The following is a 24,234-nucleotide window of genomic DNA, read 5'->3' as shown; positions in this document are numbered from 1 at the left end:
AATATCACACATATAATGTCAATATATGAAAATGAATTCTGGTTCTATATACTGGCATCAAACAACCGTAAATTGAAATTAAAATATGTAATACACAATAGCATCAAAAACCTTGAAATTAGGGCTAAACTTTACAAAATATGTACAAGACTTGTACACTGAAAACTACAAAACACTGCTGTAAGAAACTTGTAACAACCCAAATAAAATTAAGAGATATACTATTAAGACTCAGTATTGTTAAGATGTCAATTCTTCCCATACTGATCTATAAATTCAATGGAATTCCAATAAAAACTCTAAGAACTTTTGTAAAAACTGACATGATGATTTTAAAAGCTTCTGTGGAAATGTAAAGGACCTAAAATAGCCAAAATAATTTGAAAAAGAAAAATACTGAAGAACTCACACTACCTGATTTCAAAAATTATTATAAAACTAAAATTATCAACAGAGTGAAATACTGGTGAAAGGATAGACATAGATCAAAGGAACAGAAGAGAATCTAGAAAAGATTTTTTACAAATGTGGTTAATTGATTATCAACAAGCTACCAAGGCAATTCAATGCGGGAAAAGGACAGTGTTTTTAATAAATGTTGGTAGAACAACTGGGTGTTGGTATGGAAAAAAACGAACCTCACCCCTTACCTTACACTTAAGTAAAAACCAACCTGAAATGGATCACAGACCTAAACATGTAATATAAAAGGGTAAAACTTCTGGAAGAAAAGATAAGAGAAAATATCTGCAATCTTGGGATAGTCAAAGATTTCTTGCATCGAACACGGAAAGTATAAACCATAAAAGAAAAAAATGAATAAATTGAACTTTCCCAAAATTAAACACGTCTGCCCTTTAAAGAACACCATTACAAAAATGAAAAGGTAAGCCACAGACTGGGCGAAAATGTTTGCAAAACATCTATCTGACAAAGGACTTCTGGGACTTCCCTGGTGGCACAGTGGTTAAGATTCCACGTCCCTAATGCAGAGGGCCCAGGTTCAATCCCTGGTCAGGGAACTAGATCCCACATGCATGCCGCAACTAAGAGTTTGCATGCCACAACTAAGGAGCCGGCAAGCTGCAACTAAGGAGCCCTCCTGCCACAACTAAGGAGCACATGTGCCGCAACTAAGGAGCCAGCGAGCCACAATTAAGGAGCCTGTGAGCTGCAACTAAGGAGCCTGCCTGACACAACTAAGACCCGGCACAACCAAATAAATAAATATTTTTTTAAAAAAGGATTTCTTATGAGAATATATAAAGAACTTTGATAATATGCTAAACAACCTACTAAAAAATGAGCTAAAGATTTTTTCACAAAAGACACACAGAAGAAGATGCACACTAATACACATATGAAACAATGACCAACATCATTAGCCTTCAGGAAAATGCAAATTAAAGCCAAATGAGATATTGTTACACACCCACCAGAGATGTTAAAATTAAAAATAATGGCAATACCAAGTGTTGACAAGAATGAGGAACAACTGAAGGACTCATACACTCCTGGTGAGAATGTAAAATGGTACAACCACTTTGCAAACAATTTGATAGTTCCTGATAGGGTTAAGCACATACTTACATGACATAGTAATTCCACTCCTAAAATTTAACCAAGAGAAATAAAACACATTTCCACATAAAGATGTATAAGTAAATACTCATTGCAGCTTTATTCATAAAAGTCCCAAACCAGGGACTTCCCTGGTGGCACAGTGGTTAGGAATCTGCCTGCTGGTGCAGGGGACACAGGTTTGATCCCTGGTCTGGGAAGATCCCACATGCCGCAGAGCAACTGAGCCCTTGCACCACAACTACTGAGCCTGCGCTCTAGAGCCCGCGAGCCACAACTACTGAGCCCGCGCGCCTAGAGCCCGTGCTCCGCAACGAGAAGCCACTGCAATGAGAAGCCCGCACACTGCAACAAAGAGTAGCCCCTGCTCGCTGCAGCTAGAGAAGGCCTGCGCACAGCGATGAAGACCCAACGCAGCCAAAAATAAATTTAAAAAAAAAACAGTCCCAAGCTGGAAAAAAACCTACATGTCCCTCAACAGGTGAGGGGATAAATAAGGAAATACTACTCAGTGATGAAAAGGAACAAACAACTGATTCAGTCAACAATATGGATAAATCTCAAAAAAAGCATGCAGAGAGGAAGAAGCTGAAATAAAAGTCACAATGTTCAAGGGACTTCCCCGGTGGGGCAGTGGTTAAGAATCCACCTGCCAATGCAGGGGACACAGGTTCGAGCCCTGGTCCGGGATGATCCCACATGCTGTGGAGCAACTAAGCCCGTGCGCCACAACTACTGAGCCTGCGCTCTACAGCCCATGAGCCACAGCTACTGAGCCCGCATGCCTAAAGCCTGTGCTCCGCAACAAGAGAAGCCACCCAATGAGAAGCCTGAGCACCGCAATGAAGAGTAGCTCCCGCTCGCCGTAACTAGAGCAAGCCCGCGTGCAGCAACAAAGACCCAACGCAGCCTAAATAAATAAATAAAAAGAAAGAAAGAAAACGTCTCTGAGAACACAGAGGTTTTAAAACGACTTACAAAAAAAAAAGTCACAATGCTCAAAACTGATCATATTTCGTGATGATATGCAGAACAATATCTACATGAATTTGATGCCCCCTAGCTCAACACTTGAAACCAAACCAGGTGATACTGTAACAACTTGGTGGTCAAGGTTGTATAGGTAATAAAATGAAAGCAGAACTGCTTAGAGTACTCCACTGTCTCCAACTGTTGTGTATACATACATTTCTGGAACTCCCCCTAATATACTTAACTGCACTTCTTTATTGTGCTCATCACGGTAAAGCCAAAGTCCCATGAATGGACTATAGGCCCTGTGTGATCCAGCCCCCACTTGCTCCAACCATAGTGGTCTCCTTGCTGTAACTGGCATCCCAGAGACCAGCTACAGCCTCAGGTCTTCTGCACTATTGTTTCCCTACCTATAACTTGCTCTGCCAGATATTCACATGGCTCAGCCACTCATCTCTTTCAAGTCTTTGCTCAAAAAGCATGTTCAGAGAGAGGCCTGTCCTGACCACATTACTCAAAATCACAGCTCTCCTTACTACTGGGGACTCTCTTCCCTACTTGCTCTCCAGAGCAACTTTTCATCTTCTAATAGAGTACATACTTGTTATTTTATTAGTGCTTGTCTCCCCTGCAAACAGAAGGTAAGCTCTGTGAGGGCGGGGTTCCTGTCTCTGCTGTCCACTGCTGGATCCTCAGTGCTTACCAGAGCTTGCATTGAGCTGGCATGCAGCAGTCTCGGCAAGTGTGCTGAGTTACTAGACAACCTATTTTCAGGCAACGACCTTATCTACTTCATCTTGGCTTCCCAGTGCCTATTAGATGCTTGATGTTTGTTGAGTGAATAAATGAATGAGATGAATCAGAGAAAGGCATGTAAGCCAAAAAGCTTTTAAGGGACATATTTTCTCACCTGTAATTGTTGCTGTAGGTGGGTGATTTCAGCAATTCTCAACTCTCTAGATTTGTTTGTGCTCTCAATTTCTTGCCTTTGGGTTGTCAATCGACATCTGATATCTTGAAGTTTTCCTTCCAGTTGATGCTTCTTATCATTCTTTAACAAATGAAAAATAATAAGAATTATTAGCATTTTAATGGTCAATGTAAGTAGATTCCCAAAGCATAATCAAACTACTCACTAGAGCTTCTAATTCAAATTCCAAAGTCTTTTTCTTTGCTTTCAGCACAACTATGTCCTCTTGTTCTTTGTTTCTTTGATTTAATAGTTCTTGTCTTCGATTCCGTTCCCATTCAAGCTGTCGTTGCCTTTCAAGCTCCCGTTTTGCAGCCTATGACATACACAGACGATTTATTAATTCTTCAGTTCTTACACTCTTCAAGGTCTCTTAGTAAGCATTACATCTAGTAAGTCTTTTCTTTTAGGGGTGAAATATTATTAAACATTACAAGAAATTTTTATTTTAATATAGCAGAAAAATTTTATACAAATATAATATTCCTTCTATGGGAAAACAGAGAATATTGAGAAAGGCTATTATATTTACATGAGCTGAGAACAGACTGGATTGTTTCACCACTGACATTCAATTCTTTACGCTGCTAAGGATGCTTGGTGTGCTAAAATAAGCTGCTCTTCCTTATTTACGGACTCATAAAAAACAAGGAAAATTAATCTAGTAAAATCAAGCCAAAAACCCCAGAACAAAAAACAAAACAAAAAAAGCTTTCTTCCATCAAACAAGTAATTATTATTTCTTCTGTCACATGAGAGATTATTATTTGTCTCAAGCTTTAAAAGTCTGTAACCGCCATCTCCCTAATCATTCATTTCCTTTTTAGCACAGAAGGTTCTGTAATTTCTCTGGCAATGTCAGCTCTCTTCAACGCTGACTCTGATGGCTGCTAGGCAGAGTAACTGTGGGAGCACCTGGCACTCTTTATCGTATTGTAATTGCTTCTTACATACCTGTGCTCCAACTACACTGCAAGGGCCTGGAGGACAGGTGGAGTTCCTGTTTATCACCATATCTCCAGGGACTATCAATGCCTGGCACATGGTAAATGTCAATTAAATAATCTTGAATAAACACTCTAAAATACTTTTTTTTTTTTAAAACACTGAAGAAGGAAAGGCTGTCTACCTTTTGGTTGTCATCCTGGAAATGAAAATCCTGTTAGTATCTGTGTGTGTCTGCCCGAATGAAAGGGAGCTTATAGCTACAAGTTTTCTAAAGCAATCATCAGGAGATGAAACCAAAGTATTATTTTTTTATAAAGACAAATCCCCCATCTTTAAAATACATTTTATCCACACAAGAGAATCATGTCATTGCTTCTGTAACAATATACTAGGACTTCCCTGGTGGCGCAGTGGTTAAGAATCCACCTGCCAATGCAGGGGACACAGGTTCGAGCCCTGGTCCAGGAGGACTCCACATGCCATGGAGCAACTAAGCCCATGCACCACAACTACTGAGTCTGCACTCTAGAGCCCGCGAGCCACAACTACTGAGCCCGTGTGCCACAACTACTGAAGCCTGTGTGCCTAGAGCCCGTGCTCCACAACAAGAGCAGCCACCACAATGAGAAGCCCATGCACCGCAACGAAGAGTAGCCCGCACGCAGCAATGAAGACCCAATGCAGCCATAAATTAATTAATTAATTAAAAAAAAACAATATACTAAAATTGGAAAGACAGACAGGAGATAGGCTTGGCCCCTATCCAGGTATGGCACCAAATTTAGGAAGCCATCCATAAAATACAGTGAAGATTACTAGACATATTTTCTAAAGTGGAAAAAGAAAAAGATGCAGAACAATAAAATTAGCGTGATACCATTACAGTGGTTTCATAAAACAATTTCAACTAAACCTTCAACCTCCCCACCATATAAACCTTTTTGTTTCTATATTTGTATGTGAATGCAGAAAAAAGGCTAGAAAAAAATACTTAACTGCTATCAGTGGTTTGTTACAAGACTGTATTATCAAAAACTTGTACATGAATGTTCATAGCAAGAGTATTCAAAATAGCCAAAAAGTAGAAACAACTCAAATGTCCACCAACTGATGAATGGATAAATTTAAAATGTGGTCTATCCATATAATGGAATACTATTCAAACACAAAAAGGAATAAAGTAATGATTCACGCTACAACTTAGCATGAAAACATGCTAATCGAAAGCCAGACACAAAAGGCCACATATTATGTGAATCCACTTATACAAAATGTCCAGAATAGGCTAACCTATGGAGAGAGAAAGGAAATTCGAGGTTGTTAAGGGCAGGAGGAGGGGGAATGGGGAGTAACCGCTTAATGGGTAAGGAATTTCTTTTTGGGGTGATGAATTAGTGGTGACGGTTGCACAATTTTGTGAATAACTAAAACTACTGAATTGTAAAAAGAAAAAAAGACTGTGTTAATATATTACTTAAACAGCTCTGGAAGAGCACGCGTGTTCATGACGGGGCTGCTCCCCAGCTGCTCACCTCTCGCCTCTCGATTTCTTTCCTGCGCTCCTCCTCTCTCTGACGTTCTAGCTCCCGCTGCTTTTCCAGCTGCTTCTCCAGCTCCAGTTGCCTCTTGCGCTCCTGTTCCTGGCGTTCCCGCTCCTTCCTCTCCTGCTCCGCCCTCTCCAGCTGGGCCAGGCGCTCTTGTTCTTTGCGCTGCTGCTCCAAGAGCGCTTGTCTCCGTTTCTCCAGCTCCAGATTGCCACGTTCAAAGTTCTCACGCTTCTTATCTTCAAAGGTTACTTTAAAACAAGACGTAACGATTAGGAAAAGCCATGATTTTCAACATAGTATTTTCAAAGGGAAAACTCAATGGCATATTGGAAATGTGTAGTGTACCTGCAAACCTGAACTCCCAAAGCTTCTTTCTCACCTGTGCCCTCACTGATAAGCACTATGAACGTGCCCTTCACCCAGCTTCTTGCTTATATACTCTCCCCTCCAGATGAACCACATCACAGTGTTCAAAATGCCAAACGCGGTTTCTGGAATAATCTTTTGACAGCAGTTCTGCATCATCGCCCAACCTCCATACCTTCCCTGTCACTCTACCCTTTCCCTTTTCTATGACCTGGATTCAGCAACTGACCCCTTGTCACTTCTGTACCATGAATCTTTCCCTTTCTACCTCTTTTTTCTTTGCTTAAAACCGTGCTGTTGTGTCTTCAATTTTAACAAACAAGACAGTTTCTGAATGCAGAGGTAAGAAGGTAAGTCTCCTCCTGGGTTTCACACTGAAGAGCAGGTTGTGCCCTAATCATCATGGAAATGATACTCCGTAAGTTATTTTTTCTAACCCATTACTCAGTTTCCTTCTTTGAGAACACCAATTATGAATTTTAGAACTATCCCCAGGTCAATAATTGTTTTTCTCTGATCCTTGCTAACACTGTTTAGATCCATTTTATTTTACTTTAAAAAAAAATTCCATCCACCACATCCCTTACTATGTTTTCAGCAGCGTCTATTCAGTTTTGTGTTTGCCTCACACGCTTCTCCTTGGAGCCAGCCCCAGACAAGGGAAGCTCTCACTGCCAGCCTGTGCAGCATGTCATTCCCATTGTTCCCAATCTATTTCAAGGGCCGTCACTTCACACACTGTCTTGAGATGTGTAGCTGTGAGCATCCTTTCTTGGCTTCTTCCCACATTCCTGTCTGGCCTTCACGGAAAACAGACCTTCCTTACATACTGTAGTTAGATTAGAGATCAGAGATGGCAAGCAAGTTTTATTTTCTTGTTCTTCTGGCTCCTTTTGTGATTTCAGAACAGGCAGCAATCATTTTACTCTGCCACCTTAAAATCGAAAGTCCCCTCCGTCAGAGAAAGGAATGAAGTAATGATACATGCTACAATGTGGATGAATCTCAAAAACACTATGCTAAGTGAAAGAAGCTGGATGTAAAAGGTCACCCACTGCATAATACCATTTATATGAAATATCCAGAAGAGGTAAATCCAAAGAGACAGAAAGCAGACTGGTGATTTCTAGGGGCTGGGGAAAAGGGAGAATGGAGAGTAACTAGGTATGGCCACTGTTTTGGACTGAATGGTTTCCACCCCACCAATTTATAGGTTGAAACCCTAACCCCCAAATGGGCTGGTATTTGGAGATGGGAACTTTGTAATTCCAGTTAAGATAAGGTCATGACGATGGGGCCCTCATTATGAATTAGTGGCCTTATAAGAAAAGGAAGAGAGAGCTACCTTTCTTTTTCCATGTGCACACACCGAGGAAAGGCCATGTGAGGACCTAGTGAGAATGCAGCCATCTGCAAGTCAGGAAGAGTGCCCTCACCAGGAATGGAAGTGGATGGCACCCTGATCTTGGACTTCCTATCCTCCAGAACTGTGAGAAATAAATTTCTGCTGTTTGAGACACCCAGACTATGACATTTTATTATGGAAGCCCAAGCTGACTTAGACAGCCACTGAACTGTACACTTCAAAATGATCAATTTTATCTTAAGTAAATTTTACCTCGATTTAAAAAAAAGAAAAAAACTGAAAGTCCCTATACATCTTTTTAATTCCAAAATCTGGCCCTATTTCTGGTACACAGAGGCACATAATAAATGGTTGTTAAAAGAAAGAATGCACTAACCCAAAACTCTAATACTGTCACATCCTGTTCAAAACTTTAAATGAATGTCTTCTACCAACAGAAAAAGAAAATTCCAAATTCTAAGGATTCCTGTCCTTATTTGCTTTAAGACTTTACTCCCATTATTATCAACCTGAAATGTTCCTCCCTTCCACTTGTAATGACCCAATTACTCTTCAAATCTCAACTCAACTGTGACCTCTTCCATAGAGATTTAATTGCTTGTGTATTTCCCAGTCTATGCCAACCAGCTATAAGTAAGCTCTGCTGTGCATCTATAATTCTGTCTTCAGGAATTTATCATACTTATGCACTGCTTTGATGATTGTTTATATGGATGTCTTAAATCCTCAGTTGTATTATAACCTTCCAGAGGGCATGGACCATGTATTATTAACATTTAGATTCTTCACTGTACTCAACACACTTGAACAAAGAACATTTTCAGTAAGCAGTTTATCACTGAACAAAAAGTAATTTAGTTAAAGAGGAGACTAGGAGACCTAGTGTCCTGAGCAGGTCAATTATCCCCTGAGCACTTTAAATGCAACAAAATGACACTGACAGAGTATTAAACATAAAGAGGTTCCATAATAAATTTCATTAGGGTGTCAGTATCAATTGTCATCTCATCATTAATAATTCATAGCTACCATAGAATATTTTAATAGTATGATGAATTTATCTTTGTAAATGAGGATAATTTAAATTAGGTTCATATTAAATTTAAAATAACTTCTTGTTATCAAGGAGCTTCCGATTCTATAACAACATGAGAAAACAACAGTAGGCAATTTTACATTCTATTTCTGCAACCACCTTAAAGGCTTATCAGTTTTGAGCATTTTATAGATAACATTTATAAATTTTTTGTTAAGTGGTAAATAATCAGATTTCAATTTAAAAGCTAGAACAAGGGTGCATTAGCAGAGTACATAATGTTCTTATTTCTATACATATATTCAAATCCAAAAGCATATGAAAAGTGTCTCCTTTCTGACTAAGGTCAGTTAAAGAAACATAGCAAGGGCTTCCCTGGTGGCTCAGTCGTTAAGAATCTGCCTGCCAATGCAGGGGACACGGGTTCGAGCCCTGGTCCGGGAAGATCCCACATGCTGCGGAGCAACTAAGCCCATGTACCACAACTACGGAGCCTGAGCTCTAGAGAGCCTGTGAGCCACAACTACTGAGCCCGCGTGCCACAACTACTGAAGCCCACACGCCTAGAGCCTATGCTCTGCAATAAGAGAAGCCACCGCAATGAGAAGCCCGCGCACCACAACGAAGAGTAGCCCCTGCTCGCCACAACCAGAGAAAAGCCTGTGCACAGCAACAAAGATCCAACACAGCAAAAAAATAAAATAAATAAAATTTAAAAAAAGAAACATAGCAAGAATGTCAAAAGCTAAATTTATTTTTGCCTCCATCTTTGCCTTAGAGATAGAAAATCTCTAATATGCTATAATTCAAATATAAGGACTGTCTTACCAGGTAATTTCTTTTCTAGTTGTTGCTGTTCATCTTCTAAAACTGGTTCCTCTGGTAACCTCTGATCTACCGAAGTTGAGCTTATGACAGATATACCACTGCCAGATCGAACTCTTCTGCAGTTGTGGAAAAAAAGAAAAAAAAAAAAAAGGATTCATGTAAAGCTGTCTAGGTAGAACTGGGTAAACTATGAAAAAAAATTTTTTTTAAGATTATGCCACATATCATGGAGCAAATTTCATTTTTAGTGAGGAAAAGATAAAGATTTGGTCTTCTCTATTTACAAGAGTTTCTTAAAAATGAGTATCTGAACGTCATCAGACTCTGAGTGCCATATTCATTCAAATGTTTAGAACCATCACCAAAAGTAGGACAATTCCAAAGGATTAAATCAATGAACAATTGTCAAGTGGTTAGAGCAGTACCTTGGACATAGTAAGTGTTTGCTGTTCCAATCATAACCCTCCTATGAAACATTAAATTTCCAAGGGAAGATTAGCAGCTCAGCTAATTGAGAGCATCTTTTTTTTTTCCCTTTACAAAGTCTCTCCACGTTATCTCTTAACAAACACATGAAATGTCTATACTTTATAGTTCTTAAAACAAATCACTTAGTTTACTGGTTAGTTTCACTTTACACCATTAATCTTGCTCTTTTAAACCAATCTACCTATCTTCTTTTTATGCTTTTTTATCAGCTTCCAGTGTTGTGTTTCTTGTAGCGATTCTTGAAGCTGTGAGATTTTGTGGGCAAACTGTCCAGCTACCGGCTTCTTCCTACACATTCACAGTTTTCTCAGCTCCGCCCTGCACCATGTATGTGCTGACAGTGATGGCTTCATGTTTCATACTTTTATGGGGACTTTTCCCCCAGTCCTTCCTGTGAGGAATTAGGACAGAAATTCTTATCTGCGCTTCTTTTGTTCTTCTTTGTCTCGTAAGATCTCAAATTTGTCTTTTAAGTTAAAGCTTTGAGACACAGTTGTCCAAGAGGGCTGTGTATGCGTGGTTGTGTGTAGGCGGAGGATACCAGTAACTGCAGAGTCTTCCCAATTGGTCCCTGAACTACCTTCTCAATGTCTCCATTGAGGTTATGTTTCAGACCATGAAAATTTTCTTTAATAATCTTCCTGATTATAATTTCTACATTGCCAGCATTTTGTTACCTCTGTCTGGAATGTGTAGAATTCACAGGCAGAATCTCCTTGCTTTATTTTCTATGTACAGGTTGATATCATTGCACTTAAACTGCTAAAGTTTTGGGTGAGCTTTGATTATATGGATTGTCTCAAAAATCACAAAATCTGTGATGTTTTACTTGACTGTTTTACTAATATCCTATGAGTACTTTAAAGAACAGAACAGGGAAAGATTAACACAAACCTACCTAAGAAGATTTGCTTGAATTCATAGATATTTCATTTACTTGCCAAGAATAAAAAATGACTATAAGATACACAGGCAACAAAGCCAAGTTTGAAATTCACATACTCAGCACACAATTTCTTATGAGAGCCAAATATTCCTTACCTAAAGGAAGGTGGAATGTATTCTGGGGGCAGGACCGGTGGCAGTGGTTGGCCAGACATAGCTACATCAATTAGGTGCATAGCCAGGATAAATTCTTCTGCTGTGAGTTTTCCATCTTGATCAATGTCAGAAAGATTCCTATTCAACAAAAAGTTCATTGTAATCTAGCTTCATGAAAATGCATGCTTGTTACTATTCATGAGTGATTTAAACGTTCTATTTTCTTATTCTGACTCTAGGCCAACTGAGTTCCTCTGTGCCTCAGTTTATAAAAATAGTACCTATTTCACACCACCATTGCAAAGACAAAATGAGACAATCCATATAGCTGGGATGGTGTTCAGCATTCAACAGATGTTAACTATGATTATAATTACACTCTTCTCAATCATTGCAACCCATTTTAAATGTATCATACATTCCATGTGTCTAATTTAGACTACGCTCTGCAGACTATCAGGTCAGATAGTAAATATTTAAGCTTTGCAGAACACACAATCTCTATCACACGGAATTCTGCTGCTGCAGCAGGAAAGTAGCCACAGACAATATATAGAGAAACAAATGGGCACGGTTGTTTTAAAAAACAAAACCAGGTGCAGGCCAGATTCAGCTCACTGGACCAAGCCCTGATCTAGGCCTCCAAGGGTGGATCTTTACGGCCTCCAGCCACAGAGGCAAGGTGTTTTCTGTTCCTTAATCTTAGGATTCAATCGTCACTGTTCTTCATAATCAACTTGCCCTGGTAGCTAATTAAAGTAAACAGATTTTTCTAGCAAGTCCAAGAATGTGATTTTACTTAACAACTTCTGGACACCAAAAGAGGATGCAAGACCACAACACTGTTCACTAAAATACCAATAGGACAGATGCTACACTGGGCAACTAACTGGCTTTGCTGATGCGATAAATCAAGAAACTCCTCTTAAATCTGAAATTTCCTCAGGTGGCATAAACTCTTTTTTTTTAAGGTACAATATCCATACGGTAACATCCACCCCTTTTAGAGTACAATTCTTCGAGTTCTGACAAACACATTCAGTTGTGTAACTCTACAATGTATAGAAGTTTCATCATCACCGAAAATTCCTGTCTTTTTATAGTCACCCTTTCCTTTGCCCCCAGGCCCTGGCAACCACTGATCTCTTTTCTGTCCCTCTACCTTTGCCTTTTCCAGGTGCCAGACTCCTGTTTTTAAGTAGAACACAGCCACAAATGAAAACTCTGCCTGTTTTACCTTGTTCTCTCTTCCTTTCCACTGCCCACTCCTAGGTAAATGCAATTCAAAGGCAGGTGGAATTCCTATTTGGTTTTTTCCCCATACCTGCCTGAAGAATGGCTGTACACATTTAATTAAATATCTTTTTATCATATAGAAAGAGAATATAATATTCTAGTAGGAGAAGACTCAAGTATTTTTTTCAAAGAGGGCAGGTTATAAATGAGAAACTTAAACATTTCATTATATTCTAGTGTCATGAGAACAACCAACGTCCATAAATGTTAGGTCTTTAGTTTTTATTCCAGAGGGCCCTAGGATATTGGTACACACCCAGACTTAAAGAGGTCTAGATGTGTCATAGATATAAGATGCTTGCTAACTGGTCTGTTATTATGCTATTGCAAGAGGCTGACCCTTTAACGCAAAGCAGAAGGGACTATAATGGGTGAAGGGAGCAGCCCTAGAGCTTGACCACTTATGAAACAACCACATCAATGAGCCTGCAGCAAAATCTTGAACCTAGCAGGTAAGTGGTACAGACCGGGTTTATCTTCCAGGTGGAATCAATGGATAATGCATAACTGAGAGATATACACTCCTGAAGAGTGTGTGTTCTAGTTAATATTTAACTAGATATTAAAATTAAATATTTAACATTCTAGTTAATATTTAAATGTAAAGAATCCTATAGGATTAGGCAAGGCTCATCAATAGCTACTAAAACTCATTACAAAATAGACAAAGAGACATAAATGTACCTACTGATGAAAGTACTCGGTATCATCTCTGATGTATTTTGCAAAAAAAAAAAAAAAAAAATTCAAACTTGAATCTGATGAGTGGTTCTCAACCACTGATTGATTTAGTACTGCAAAGAACATCTGCCAATGTCTGGAGACATTTCTGATTGTCACAAGTGGAGGCGGGGCTCATGCTGCTGCAGTAGGCAGAGGCCAGAGATGCTACTTAACAATCAAAAGTCCACAGGACAGGCCTCCACCACAGAGTCATCGGGCCTAAAATGTCAATAGCACTGAGGTGCAGAACCCTGCTCAAGATCTAATTACCAATCTACAGGAAATACAAGAATGAATTAACACCACAAGGGTGCCATCAGCTAAAGTTAGGCTATAAGAAACTATAGGACAAATGATCTGGGGTTTTTTTGTGGGGTGGGGTGGGGGAGGAGTGGAAAACAAGACAAGGGGGAGTTTATAGGTTAAAGGAGACTTAAAAGATGTATCAACCAATTGTTACAAAATATAGATTTATTTCAGTCCTGATTTGAACAAATCAACTATAAAAAAATTATGAGACAATCTAAGGAATTTAAACATCATCTGATTAACTTAATGATAAGAATTACTATTTAACAGTTTTAAGTGGACTTTTGGTATTGCAGTCATGTGGGGAAAAAATCCCTATGTCTTTTGGAGATACAAGCTGAAATATGTGCAGATGGAAATGATATAATGACTGAGATTTGGCTTAAAATAATTGAAAGGAGGAGGGGAGAACCAGGACAAGTCATGAGTTGAGACTCATTTAGGCTGTATTATGAGTTCTTGAGAATTCATTATATTGATTGCTCTGCTTTTGTATTTTTCAAAATCAAAAGGGGGGAAAGTAAGAGGGGTAATCATAACAACTCATTGGAAAATTAAGCCTACTCCATATATCCCCCTTAGAAATAACGGTATTAATCTAAAGACCCATGAGCCATATCAATTCAAGAAATACAGTTTCCTCTTTATACAAACCAAGGAACTTTTTCATTCCTTACCATATTGAAGCCAGCTGAGCCTGTGGTAAACTTGACTGCATAAGAATAGTTCTTGCTTGGGGACCTAAACAAAAACCAGGAAAAAATATAAAGATGAATCAGCAAATCTTCACTGATCAGTGTTCTGCACATAGGTACTATGTAATCTCATGCAATCACAGTGCTTTAAACGATATTTGCTATTACCCGAGGGGCTTTTTAAAAAGGAAATTAAGCCCCAATGAAAAAGGCAAGAAACACAAAGCACCTGGCACACAGTCAATAAATTTTTGTTAAATAGATGTTTAATGAGGAATGAGTATGTAAAGGATTAGAGTTTCAAAATATAACCTGCCCCTCTGTCCAGGTTACCATCTCTATTCGTATCAGGCTTTTATTTACAAAGCTGAAACTTATTCTCTCTAAATTCAGCATCTTGGCCACCACCTGCTTCCTCCACCATGATGACTATCAAATTCAGATAAGATTCAGAGAATCTTAGAGGAGGAAGGGACCTTAGAGAGAACTCTTCTACTCATTTCATTATACAGACTCTAAAACAAAACTAAATAAAAAAAACTTGCTCAAGGTTGTATAAATGGCCAATTATCGCAGCCATTTCCTAGGTTAGTGATAAAGAAGAATTTCTGGAATTTCAACTCTCATCTCAGAATCAGCTCTCACTTCTTAAAATACTTGTATATATCTTCAGTTTTGGCATGAAACTAGCCTTAGATACCAGAAAGGCTACAATGTAAGAATTTGAATGTTTAAATAAACTAGTGTTAGGAGGAGAGAGATAAATGTCTTATGTCCATCACTGACTCCCAAGGTGTGGTCCCAGGATGACATGAAGACCAAGGAATGGAAAGTGGTAGCAACTGTGTTAGGAAGATTACCACGCATAACATTTTGCTTGTTCTGTGGTATACTGGAATGAGAAAAGTTCATTGATCATTTTATTTAGTCTCTAACATTGTATTTAGAATGTTGGCAACATTAAAGTAGAATTAGCAAAAGTTTAGTGAATGCTTCAATTTATACTTGTAACAATTCTGCCCACTTCAGAACTATATAAAAGAAAGTTCATATTTCATCTATTCAATAAAAAGTGTAACAATAAATGAAAAGAACTAACCCTGGACCTGGATATCAGGACATATGGATTCCAGTCCTGACTCTTCCACTCCCTAATGACATGTGACATTAACAAAACTACTTTTAGGAAGTTCTTTTATCTCTGAAATGAGGAAAATGATCTAGAACAGGGATTGGCAAACCACAGTCTATAGGCCATATCCAGCCCTCCACCTGTTTTTGTAAATAAAGTTTTATTGAAACATAGCCATGCCCATTCATTTAAGCACGATATACGGCTGCTTTCATACCACAACGGCAAAGCTGAAGAGCAGTGACAGTGTATGACTGCAAGTCTAAAATGTTTTTGTATCTGAAAGGGCGAATTACAAGTATACACAAATTCTCTGTATGCCTCGCTCACTCTGCTAAAGCAGTAGCTGTCACTTTTATACATAGCATGAAAAACCAGGCCAGCTTATATGGGCACTGAAGGAATATTTAAAGGTAGTTTTAAGTACTGTTTAACATGGTTTGACACCAGTGTGTCATATAGACCCAGACCTGCATTGTCACTGAATCTGAAAACATTATTTTGCTGTTTATAGAAGAAGTCTGTTGACCCCTGCACCAAAAGATTCCAACTGTCTTTTGCAATTTCTAATACTTGACTCTAAGTCCTAAGACAAGGTTGTGAAACATTAAATTAGATCAGCAACAGCAAAGATAGTAACAGGACAACATAAAAATCAAGCTCTGAGTGTTCGGAACTATTCTGTAGAAGCCTACATTCATGAAAGGCAGACTGGCTTATAAGGAAACATTAAGGGAATAAACACAAATCTCAAGTTCACAAAGCCTACAGTGGGTAGCTATGTTTCAGTAGGGAAGCTTGAATGGAAAGAACAGACAATTAAATGAAGTTAATGCTTTACTTCAAACAATGACTAAGACTTTTAGCATTTTGTGATTAGCATATGAATAACCAAATAACATATGCACTGTTTCAGAATGCAAGGAGATAATCGAATACCTCTTTGAGAAGTGGACTAGCAAGAATAGCATTACCAGAATTCTAGAGCTACTTATATAACTTAGATTAGGAAGGACTCCTTCTCTCTTTTATAAGAGTGTCTCTTTTAAGAGCGTGCAGTAGCATATACATCAGGTTGGGAAGGAACACGGGGGTGCCCACCTAACCAGGTGTATCAGCGAAATCAACCCAGGTAATCAATGGGGTAAACTGTGCCATTGCTAAATATTTCACTTCTGCCTCTTTCCATTCTGGGAACTATTCTCAACTTTCTTGATATTCTTCTTAATCTTACTCAATTCTTAAGCTGAACTGAGTAACTGCTTTAGGGGTTGAGGATTCACACAATTATTTTCACAGTTGTGATCATGAAAATAATCTTTGTATTTCATCTCAACAAAACCTGCTCTGCTTCCATCAACAGTCTTATTTAGCCTAAAACACACCTTATATTGATTCCTCACAAAGGGAAAACAAATTAAATGTCTTTTATTTACTATTTTAAAATGTACTGTAATAAATTATTCTTTCTATTTGACATGACTATACAAAGATTTGAAAATGAAATTCCCACCTTAAATTCCTTCCAGGACAAAACAGTAATAAGTATACAGCTAAACAGTAGCAAAAATCTGCTCATCCATCCAGTATATTTCAAATTTTATTTTCTGCCTCAGATATTATAAGTTCTAAATATTTAAGTTCCTGCGTCATATACCTTCTACCTGATACTATACTTCGGTCATAAAACACAGCCTACCAAGAAAAGAGAATTTCAGCATCAACATCGCATCTGAATACTATTTTAAGTAACTCCCAGCAAACACCAACAGTGCTTTAAAAAATGTTTTCAGATTCACTGACAATGCAGGTCTGGGTCTGTATGATACACTGGTGTCAAATCATGTTAAACAGTACTTAAAACTATACTTTTGAATATCCCTTCAGTGCCCATATAAGCTGGCCTGGTTTTTCATGCTATGTATAAAAGTGACAGCTACCGTTTTAGCACAGTGAGAGAGGCATACAGAGAATTTGTGCATACTTATAATTCGCCCTTTCAGATACAAATATACGCTTATTTGAAATGACTGCTGAGATTCTTTACTGGGATAGGGTTCAAGGTTAGACCAGAACCCTTCGAAGTCTCACCCAATCCTGACATTTTTAAACAAGGATGAATTTTTCTCTTGGAAGTAAAAATTGCAATTGTAAGTGATAGAAAAAAAAAAAAGATAGTAAGAATCAGAAATTTAAAATGTTTTTTGCTGAATATCACTGCTTCTCCACCTCAGGAAAATGACCCCATTCTCCCCTCCTTTCATATTTGTTAAAGAGCAGTTATATTTTCCCCCCTTTTACACTTAATGTTTGTATTGGAGATCTCTATTTTCCTTTATTAAAATTATGCTTTTCTTTATAACTCTCTAACAATTTTAAGTGTTTTAACCCCTTATTAGAAAGGTTTCTGGACAGTATCATAAAATCCTTTGAATCCTTCTAATGTAGACAACAATCTTTTTTTAAATCCATAGAGACCACATACCTTAACTCTGGCCTTTTATACATGAAGAAATAAGATCCAAATACGTAAAGTGGCCTCCAGCTGGTTAGTGGCAAAGCTAGGTTCTAAACTCCCCAACCATTTACTAACTTTCACCCTGTGTCCTGCCATAAACACTGATTGTTTGAGTAGACAGTTTCAAGTTCATCTACTAAGTTGAACTTCAGAATGTGAACCAGGCTTTGTCCACAGCAGTGTTTCTTTGCAAGTGCGCTGATTTGCACAACAGTGGCATCTAGGGTGCTGGGGGATCCTTGGTCTAGGTTCTATTTACCAAGAAGCAAAAGCCTGAGGCACTGGAGAATAAAATAACTATGGCCTTATCAGTAGATGAGAACTGGAGGTAAGGGGAATAACAAAAACCCTGTTTAGAAAGAAGTAAAGTAAATGGAGGAAGACATTGGGAAAATCTTCAGCCCAACATCTAGAAACAATTTGCATTTAGAACAAAGATCATGTTTCACTAACTTAATTCTCATTTGTAAATACCTGTTAAGTGTCCACTCATGGTTTTGTCATGACTGTTGAATAACTGTCGGTATTTCAGTCTGGATGGCTGAGGAACAGCCCATTCAGCTGCAGGAGGAACACTGTGGGGCAAAGAGAGGAAGGAGAGGAAAAAAGGATTAATAGTAAGGATAATCACATTTAAGTTCTCTAAAAACAGTAAACTAAGAACTTCTCTAGAAAACTAGATTTAATATTTTATTCACTTCCTAATCACTTTCTGAATTTTCTATAATGATTTTTTCCATTTTTTAAGGTTATAAACCTTTCTCTCCAGATAAGCTCATTATTTTTTCCAAATCAAGGGTAAACACAGCAGACCAAGTGGCTGGTTCAAGTTATATGGACAATTTACTAATTTAAAGTTTCTACAAAAGAATGGAAAATCTCCTCGGAACTGAGGTGATACAGTAATGACCAGGCTTCTCTAAACTTCTAGAACAGTCCTCTTTAGGTTCAAAAAGCAATGATGATAGAAAACAAATAACTGCTTTTAAAGGTATTAATTCTTTAAAATGTTTAACTTTCTTTACACCAAAATACAGAATGTATTTCTTAATGAAATGGAGTTATTTCATTCTGAGAATTTAAATGCCCAAAATGGAGTTTCCCAGAGAGAAGAGAACATTCCCAGGGCGGTTGGCAAATCAGCAGTGCAGTATGGGAAGGAGCTCTGCTTCTGACTGCAATCCAGTGCTGACCTTTCCTTGCCAACATGCAGCTGACCTCAGGAAACCCCTTGCTGGCAGCCAGTTCGGGTGTAGACCTCCTTGGTGATCAGTTCCTCCGATTAGTTCCCACACAGTATCATGCTGGTTGGTACCCATGGCTTCTTGAGAGCCAGATGTTTCAATTGGGCAATTTAAACACGATGGCTGAGCTGGCAGTAAAAATGGCATTCCACTTCCAGGACAGATTACAACTAATGCCCCATTTGCAATTTCCTTTCATTTCAACAAAAATATCTATTTCTCACAGATTACAGTGAAATTTTAATCATGAACTGGACCTTTTAATCATCATTTATGTATGTTACCTATGCACTGATACTTACTATGTACACTTCTCAAAGCACAGAAGCAGCTCCCAAACACTTGAAAAGTACCTATAAAAATTTATCTTTTCAATTTTTATAAACTTCTTAATAAAAACATTTACCAAGTTCTAATCTGCTGTGCATACTTCTGCAACAACTCTCTCATTTTAAACTAATATTTTGAAGATTCCAACTCTTGCCTATTTGTCAAGAAGTTAATTATATCTCTCCTGCACCCCAGGAATGTAGGGTATTACACAGAAGGTGTTCAAGATTACACTTATCCAATCATAGTTTTCTACCAAATTCCTGAGAATTTAAATAGGCCTAAAAATGCATTAACCAAAAAGTTAGATGCCACATTATAAAAACTTGCTAGAAACTTAAATTATTGAAAGGTAACTACCAAAAAAACCCCAGTGTTTTTATAACCGGAGCAGGACCCTATGGGGCTTTCTGGGGACAGACCCCTCCCCTCACGTCCTCTGCCTGCCTCTCTCAATTTTTTTTTCTCAGCCTATCTCTTGTTTGTAGAAAAGCTGTAGTCTCCCAGGCCTCCCCTGAGTCACAAAAGGCTGACTCAAGAATTAATGATTGAAAGTACATGAACGTGTAGTGACAAAAGCAGCAACTGGGCCAGGAGAACTGGTAACAATGTAAACAGTCAGCCATATGGCAGTCACAGAATCTTTAGTTCCTCCCTGAAGTACCTAGATAACAGTATCTGATGCACATTCCTGAGTTGTTTTACAGATGCTAAAACTCCACCAAAGGGAAGCTGGAGCCTAAGGATTGATAACATTAACCCCTGTGGCACTGCCCTGTTACCTCACCATCAACCAATCAGAGAACGGCGCACAGCTGATCACACATCCTGTGACTCCCTTCCCTCATCTTGCCTTTAAAAATGCTCCCCTAAAACCCATTGGGGAGCTCAGGTTTTTTGAGCATTAGCTGCTCCGGACTCCTTGTCTGGTGCCTTACAACCTGGTGTCAGTAGATTGGCTTTACTGCACATGGGCGAGCAGACCCAACATTTTAATAGCATTAATTTTGCTAATACTGGCTGTTTGTTCATTTTAATGTCACAAGTCAATTTTAAGACAGATTTCAAAATCACTTGTGGAAAGTCAGAGAATACTCAAAGTTCAGCATGATATGGGAGAAAGAATAGAAAACATGGAATTTAGTGTTAGATGATCTCAATTTAAATCTCAGCTCTGCTGTTTAGTAAGCTGTAAACTATGGGTGAGAAATATAACCTCTCCGGGTGTTTCTTCATTCACAATTCTGAGCCAATTACTACCCTACAGGTGGTTGTGCGGGTTAAATGGGATTAATGAGTCAAAGCAGATACTCAATAAATATTCCTGCATCCTAGGAGTAAAACTTTAATTAAATGGAACACAAATACCTGTATACCACAATTAACCGAAGTTTTCAGGGCAAATTTTAAGAACATCTGCCTTAAAATCAGAAAGATCTCAGTTCAACTCAGCCCTATCACCTAGGAGTTAAGTTATCCTGCGCAAGTCACTCCTGTCTCTGAGCCTCCTCGTCATCTATAACACAGAAAATCAGTCATCTTATGGGGAAGAAGGTGAGCATTAAATGAGTTAATGTGCATAGAGCATCTGGCACAGTGTTTTTCAGTTTATGGATTTTCTTTACATTATTTTTTAAAAGGCAGTGAATTATTGAATTATATTCAACATGCTCTTTTCTTTAAAGAGGAAAAATGACTCAATTCACTTAGGAAAGATTCCTAAAGAGGACTGAAACAAGAAAAGATGGAATCATCTTCATTTACATCTCCTTTTCATTTGGAAAGCTCTGAGACAGCTTATCAAGAGACTTAATTTTTTATTTTAGTACAGCAGCATGCAAGGGGAAAAAATGGGTAAAATAAAAATATGAAAGATAATATGAACCAAGATTGGCCAAAACAGAAGCAAACAGGTCATGTAAGCTGTACCCAAAATTGAGCCACATGTTTGATTTAATAACAACTGTCCCATAACCTGAATAACTCATTTCATAAAACCTGATCTAAAGTTTTACTAACAATCCACACAGACCCCATAAGATTGTCTGAGATAAAATTAGAGCCCGTTTTGGCTCTAATCTTCATATAGTATTTTTTATACATAAACTTTTAAATGACTGACACAAAACAGTTAATGTGCTTTTTTCCCTCATACCTAGAGTTCTATTTTTTTAAACATTTACTACTACCTATTTATCATCCTCTTTAAAAAAAAATCAACATGCAACGCTTTCAAAGGAAAAGTAGTGTTCTTGATTCTGTCATCTCTACAACAAATAAATAATAAAACCTAGTAACATTATCCAGAATTAAGAAAATTATTAGCATTCTGCAAACTAAAACAAGACAAATAAAGAACACAGAGCTAATTCACTTTCAAATGTATGAGTCAATCAGATAATGGTTGAACGAAACCACCCATTTAAAAAAACAAGCAAACTTACCTAGCCACGTCAAATGATTGTGCCTTCTGTAATTTAGTGTTTAACTGTGACCCTGGACCAGATCTACTAAAGGAAGAACTCTTTGGCAATGTGGCTGCTGAAAAAATAAATAAATGTTGAATAATTTTAATTTTACAAAAGTAAGAAACATTTCCCTATTTATAAAAATTAAAATGCATAGTTATCAAATCTGAGGCAGAAATTATTCCTCCCTTCTTACCATTCCAGACTCAGAAAGTTATTCCCTCCTTGCTTCCTGCCCTCTAGCCAAAAGTGTTTTACTAGTTCCTTCAGAAAACCACCTTACTAGGTAGTAATGTTTACATCCATAAAATCTGACTCTTCATTAGACACTTAGTATCACATTTTAGAGGATCTGTTCCAATAGTTAAAGAAGTAACAGCTTAAATAGATAGCTGGCATATTCTTAACTGCACTGAAGGAGCTGAAGTATTAGTTCCAGATGTAAGAGCCAAGAAGTCACAGACTTGTCTTGGCCAGATGACACGTAATGCCAGGAAGGGCCAGCTTTTGTGTCTGAGTCTCATTCAAGCTGGTTAGCTGTGTGTCAGGAGAAAAACTTCGAGCCTTAACCAACATTCCCTTCAAACTTGCTTACTGTCTTGCAACATTCGCCGCAAAAGAAAACAAGACACAGTGCGGGGATTCACGGCTACTACTGGAAAAATAATTACAAGCATTTTCTCAGCTGCCATCACACCTGCAGTCACGGTCTCCTATGAAAGATAAACTACCTGTGAAAAGAACATCTTAAAAACAAGAGGTCGATTTGGATTCTGTGGCTATAACTTAGAGACACATCCTGACAGATGTAATAAATGCGGGGGCCTAGGCAGATTCATATATAAGGCTCAAACCCACACTGTCAGTCACTTACGAATTTATTCAGACATATCCGAAGTACTTAAAAAACAAAAAAAAACCTTTCCATATTGATATGAATCCCTTCTGATTTGTTAGACTAAGACCATCTACATCTACACTATGCTTTTCTTTAACTAAAGGGAAAAAGACTTTGAATAAAGTCTCAATTAAGCAAGCATGTAATACTATAACCTTAATATATTTAGCCATTCAATAGACTTCCTTCCCCCTCTATGCCTGATTCACTCCACCTCCTCAAAAAAAAGAAAGGCAATGTTCTTTTTTTTCCTCCCACATAATTCTACTCCTAAGGGATTGGCTTGTTTATTAGAAATTCATGGCAGCTGAAGAAAAGTAGTAAATGATACATGGAAATAAAAAGTGTTCAAATACTGTTCAAACTTGAGCTGCTCTCATCAAGGCCTTGTAAGGAAATTATGCTCTTGGTTTTAGCTGTTGAGTTCACCTCTGTGTACAATGGCACCCAAAGCTTCATAATTTCATTCTCCTTTCCCTCTCTCTAGCCTAGCTCATCCCCAAAATGAGACATTAAATGAGAAAAAAGAAAAAACTGAAGATGATTTCTTCTGGAATAAAATACCATTTAAATATAATCAGAACGTGAAGACAGAAAACGAGAATGAAGAGTAAAATACAGGTAAAAGTTCGGCCTGTGGCTTCAGCAGGTCACGTACCAGGATGAGTGAATGCAGGCAGAGGCTGTATGACAGGGGGCGTCCCGTTAGCCAGAGGAGGCACTCCTGCCGCAGGAACAGAGGATACTAGCGGGGGAGACATTCCGACAACAGGAATGGAACCCATTGGCACTGGAGCAACAGCGGTCAGCGGTGGCATGCTGGCGATACCTCCCATACCTATGAAGGGAAAAATCCCAACAAAATTCACATGGAACCACATTTCAACATTCAATGATAATTAATCCAGGACTGCATGGAGAAGAAAATCCCTTTCCAGTTGTAATACAGTTCCATTTAAAATATGAATTCAGATTAATCATTTTGAAGGGGAGTAAAAATTGTCAAGGATCATATCAAAAGGGCTCAAGACCCAACTTAAAGAAGGATCTACTGGCCAATGTTGAGGATCAATAAGAATAATAACTGCAGTGGACTGAAAGCCACCAAAGAGAATTCAATTCACAATGATTTTTTTTTAATCCTAATTGGTCACCATAGGCAATCAATTTATTTTGAAAACTAGTACATAAAGGCAGAAAATAAACATTTATCCTGCCTTTCTTTTATTGACTGAACCTCAGAGTAATCAAACATTTGATGAGAAAGTTTCTCTTTATAGAAGTATTCTAACCAAAAAATGAAGAAACGATAGAAACTAAAATAGATGTTTCTATTCTTTTAGTTTCTCTATCCTAACTTGTGATATGGTGATATAATAAGAAATATATATCTGGTCTCTGTCCCCAGGTCTTGATTCCTGGCAGAGCTCCTAAAACTCTTTTAATTTCCTGACTGATAGGAACATCTTTTGCC

The 24,234-nt window shown here is 38.1% G+C and overlaps 1 protein-coding gene across 3 annotated transcripts in view; it reads right to left on the bottom strand.

Moving 5' to 3' along the window:
* The window catches only part of ITSN1 (intersectin 1), a 232,299-nt gene that overhangs the window by 122,049 nt on the left and 86,016 nt on the right, over nucleotides 1-24,234 (bottom strand). For all 3 annotated transcript variants that reach the window (XM_067739398.1, XM_067739396.1, XM_067739397.1), the window contains exons 6-14: nucleotides 23,419-23,598; nucleotides 21,839-21,935; nucleotides 18,295-18,395; nucleotides 14,153-14,216; nucleotides 11,148-11,285; nucleotides 9,618-9,733; nucleotides 6,007-6,269; nucleotides 3,693-3,842; nucleotides 3,467-3,607 (exon numbers count right to left, since the gene is read on the bottom strand). In XM_067739398.1, the coding sequence (XP_067595499.1) occupies nucleotides 3,467-3,607; nucleotides 3,693-3,842; nucleotides 6,007-6,269; nucleotides 9,618-9,733; nucleotides 11,148-11,285; nucleotides 14,153-14,216; nucleotides 18,295-18,395; nucleotides 21,839-21,935; nucleotides 23,419-23,598 (1,250 nt within the window). The remainder of the gene's footprint in view (nucleotides 1-3,466; nucleotides 3,608-3,692; nucleotides 3,843-6,006; nucleotides 6,270-9,617; nucleotides 9,734-11,147; nucleotides 11,286-14,152; nucleotides 14,217-18,294; nucleotides 18,396-21,838; nucleotides 21,936-23,418; nucleotides 23,599-24,234) is intronic.

This window comes from Pseudorca crassidens, chromosome 5 (assembly GCF_039906515.1).
Source record: "Pseudorca crassidens isolate mPseCra1 chromosome 5, mPseCra1.hap1, whole genome shotgun sequence".
Classification (NCBI taxonomy): Eukaryota; Metazoa; Chordata; class Mammalia; order Artiodactyla; family Delphinidae; genus Pseudorca; species Pseudorca crassidens.
The sequence above is the reverse complement of the archived record's forward strand: the minus strand, read 5'-3'. Positions and strand labels throughout refer to the sequence as shown.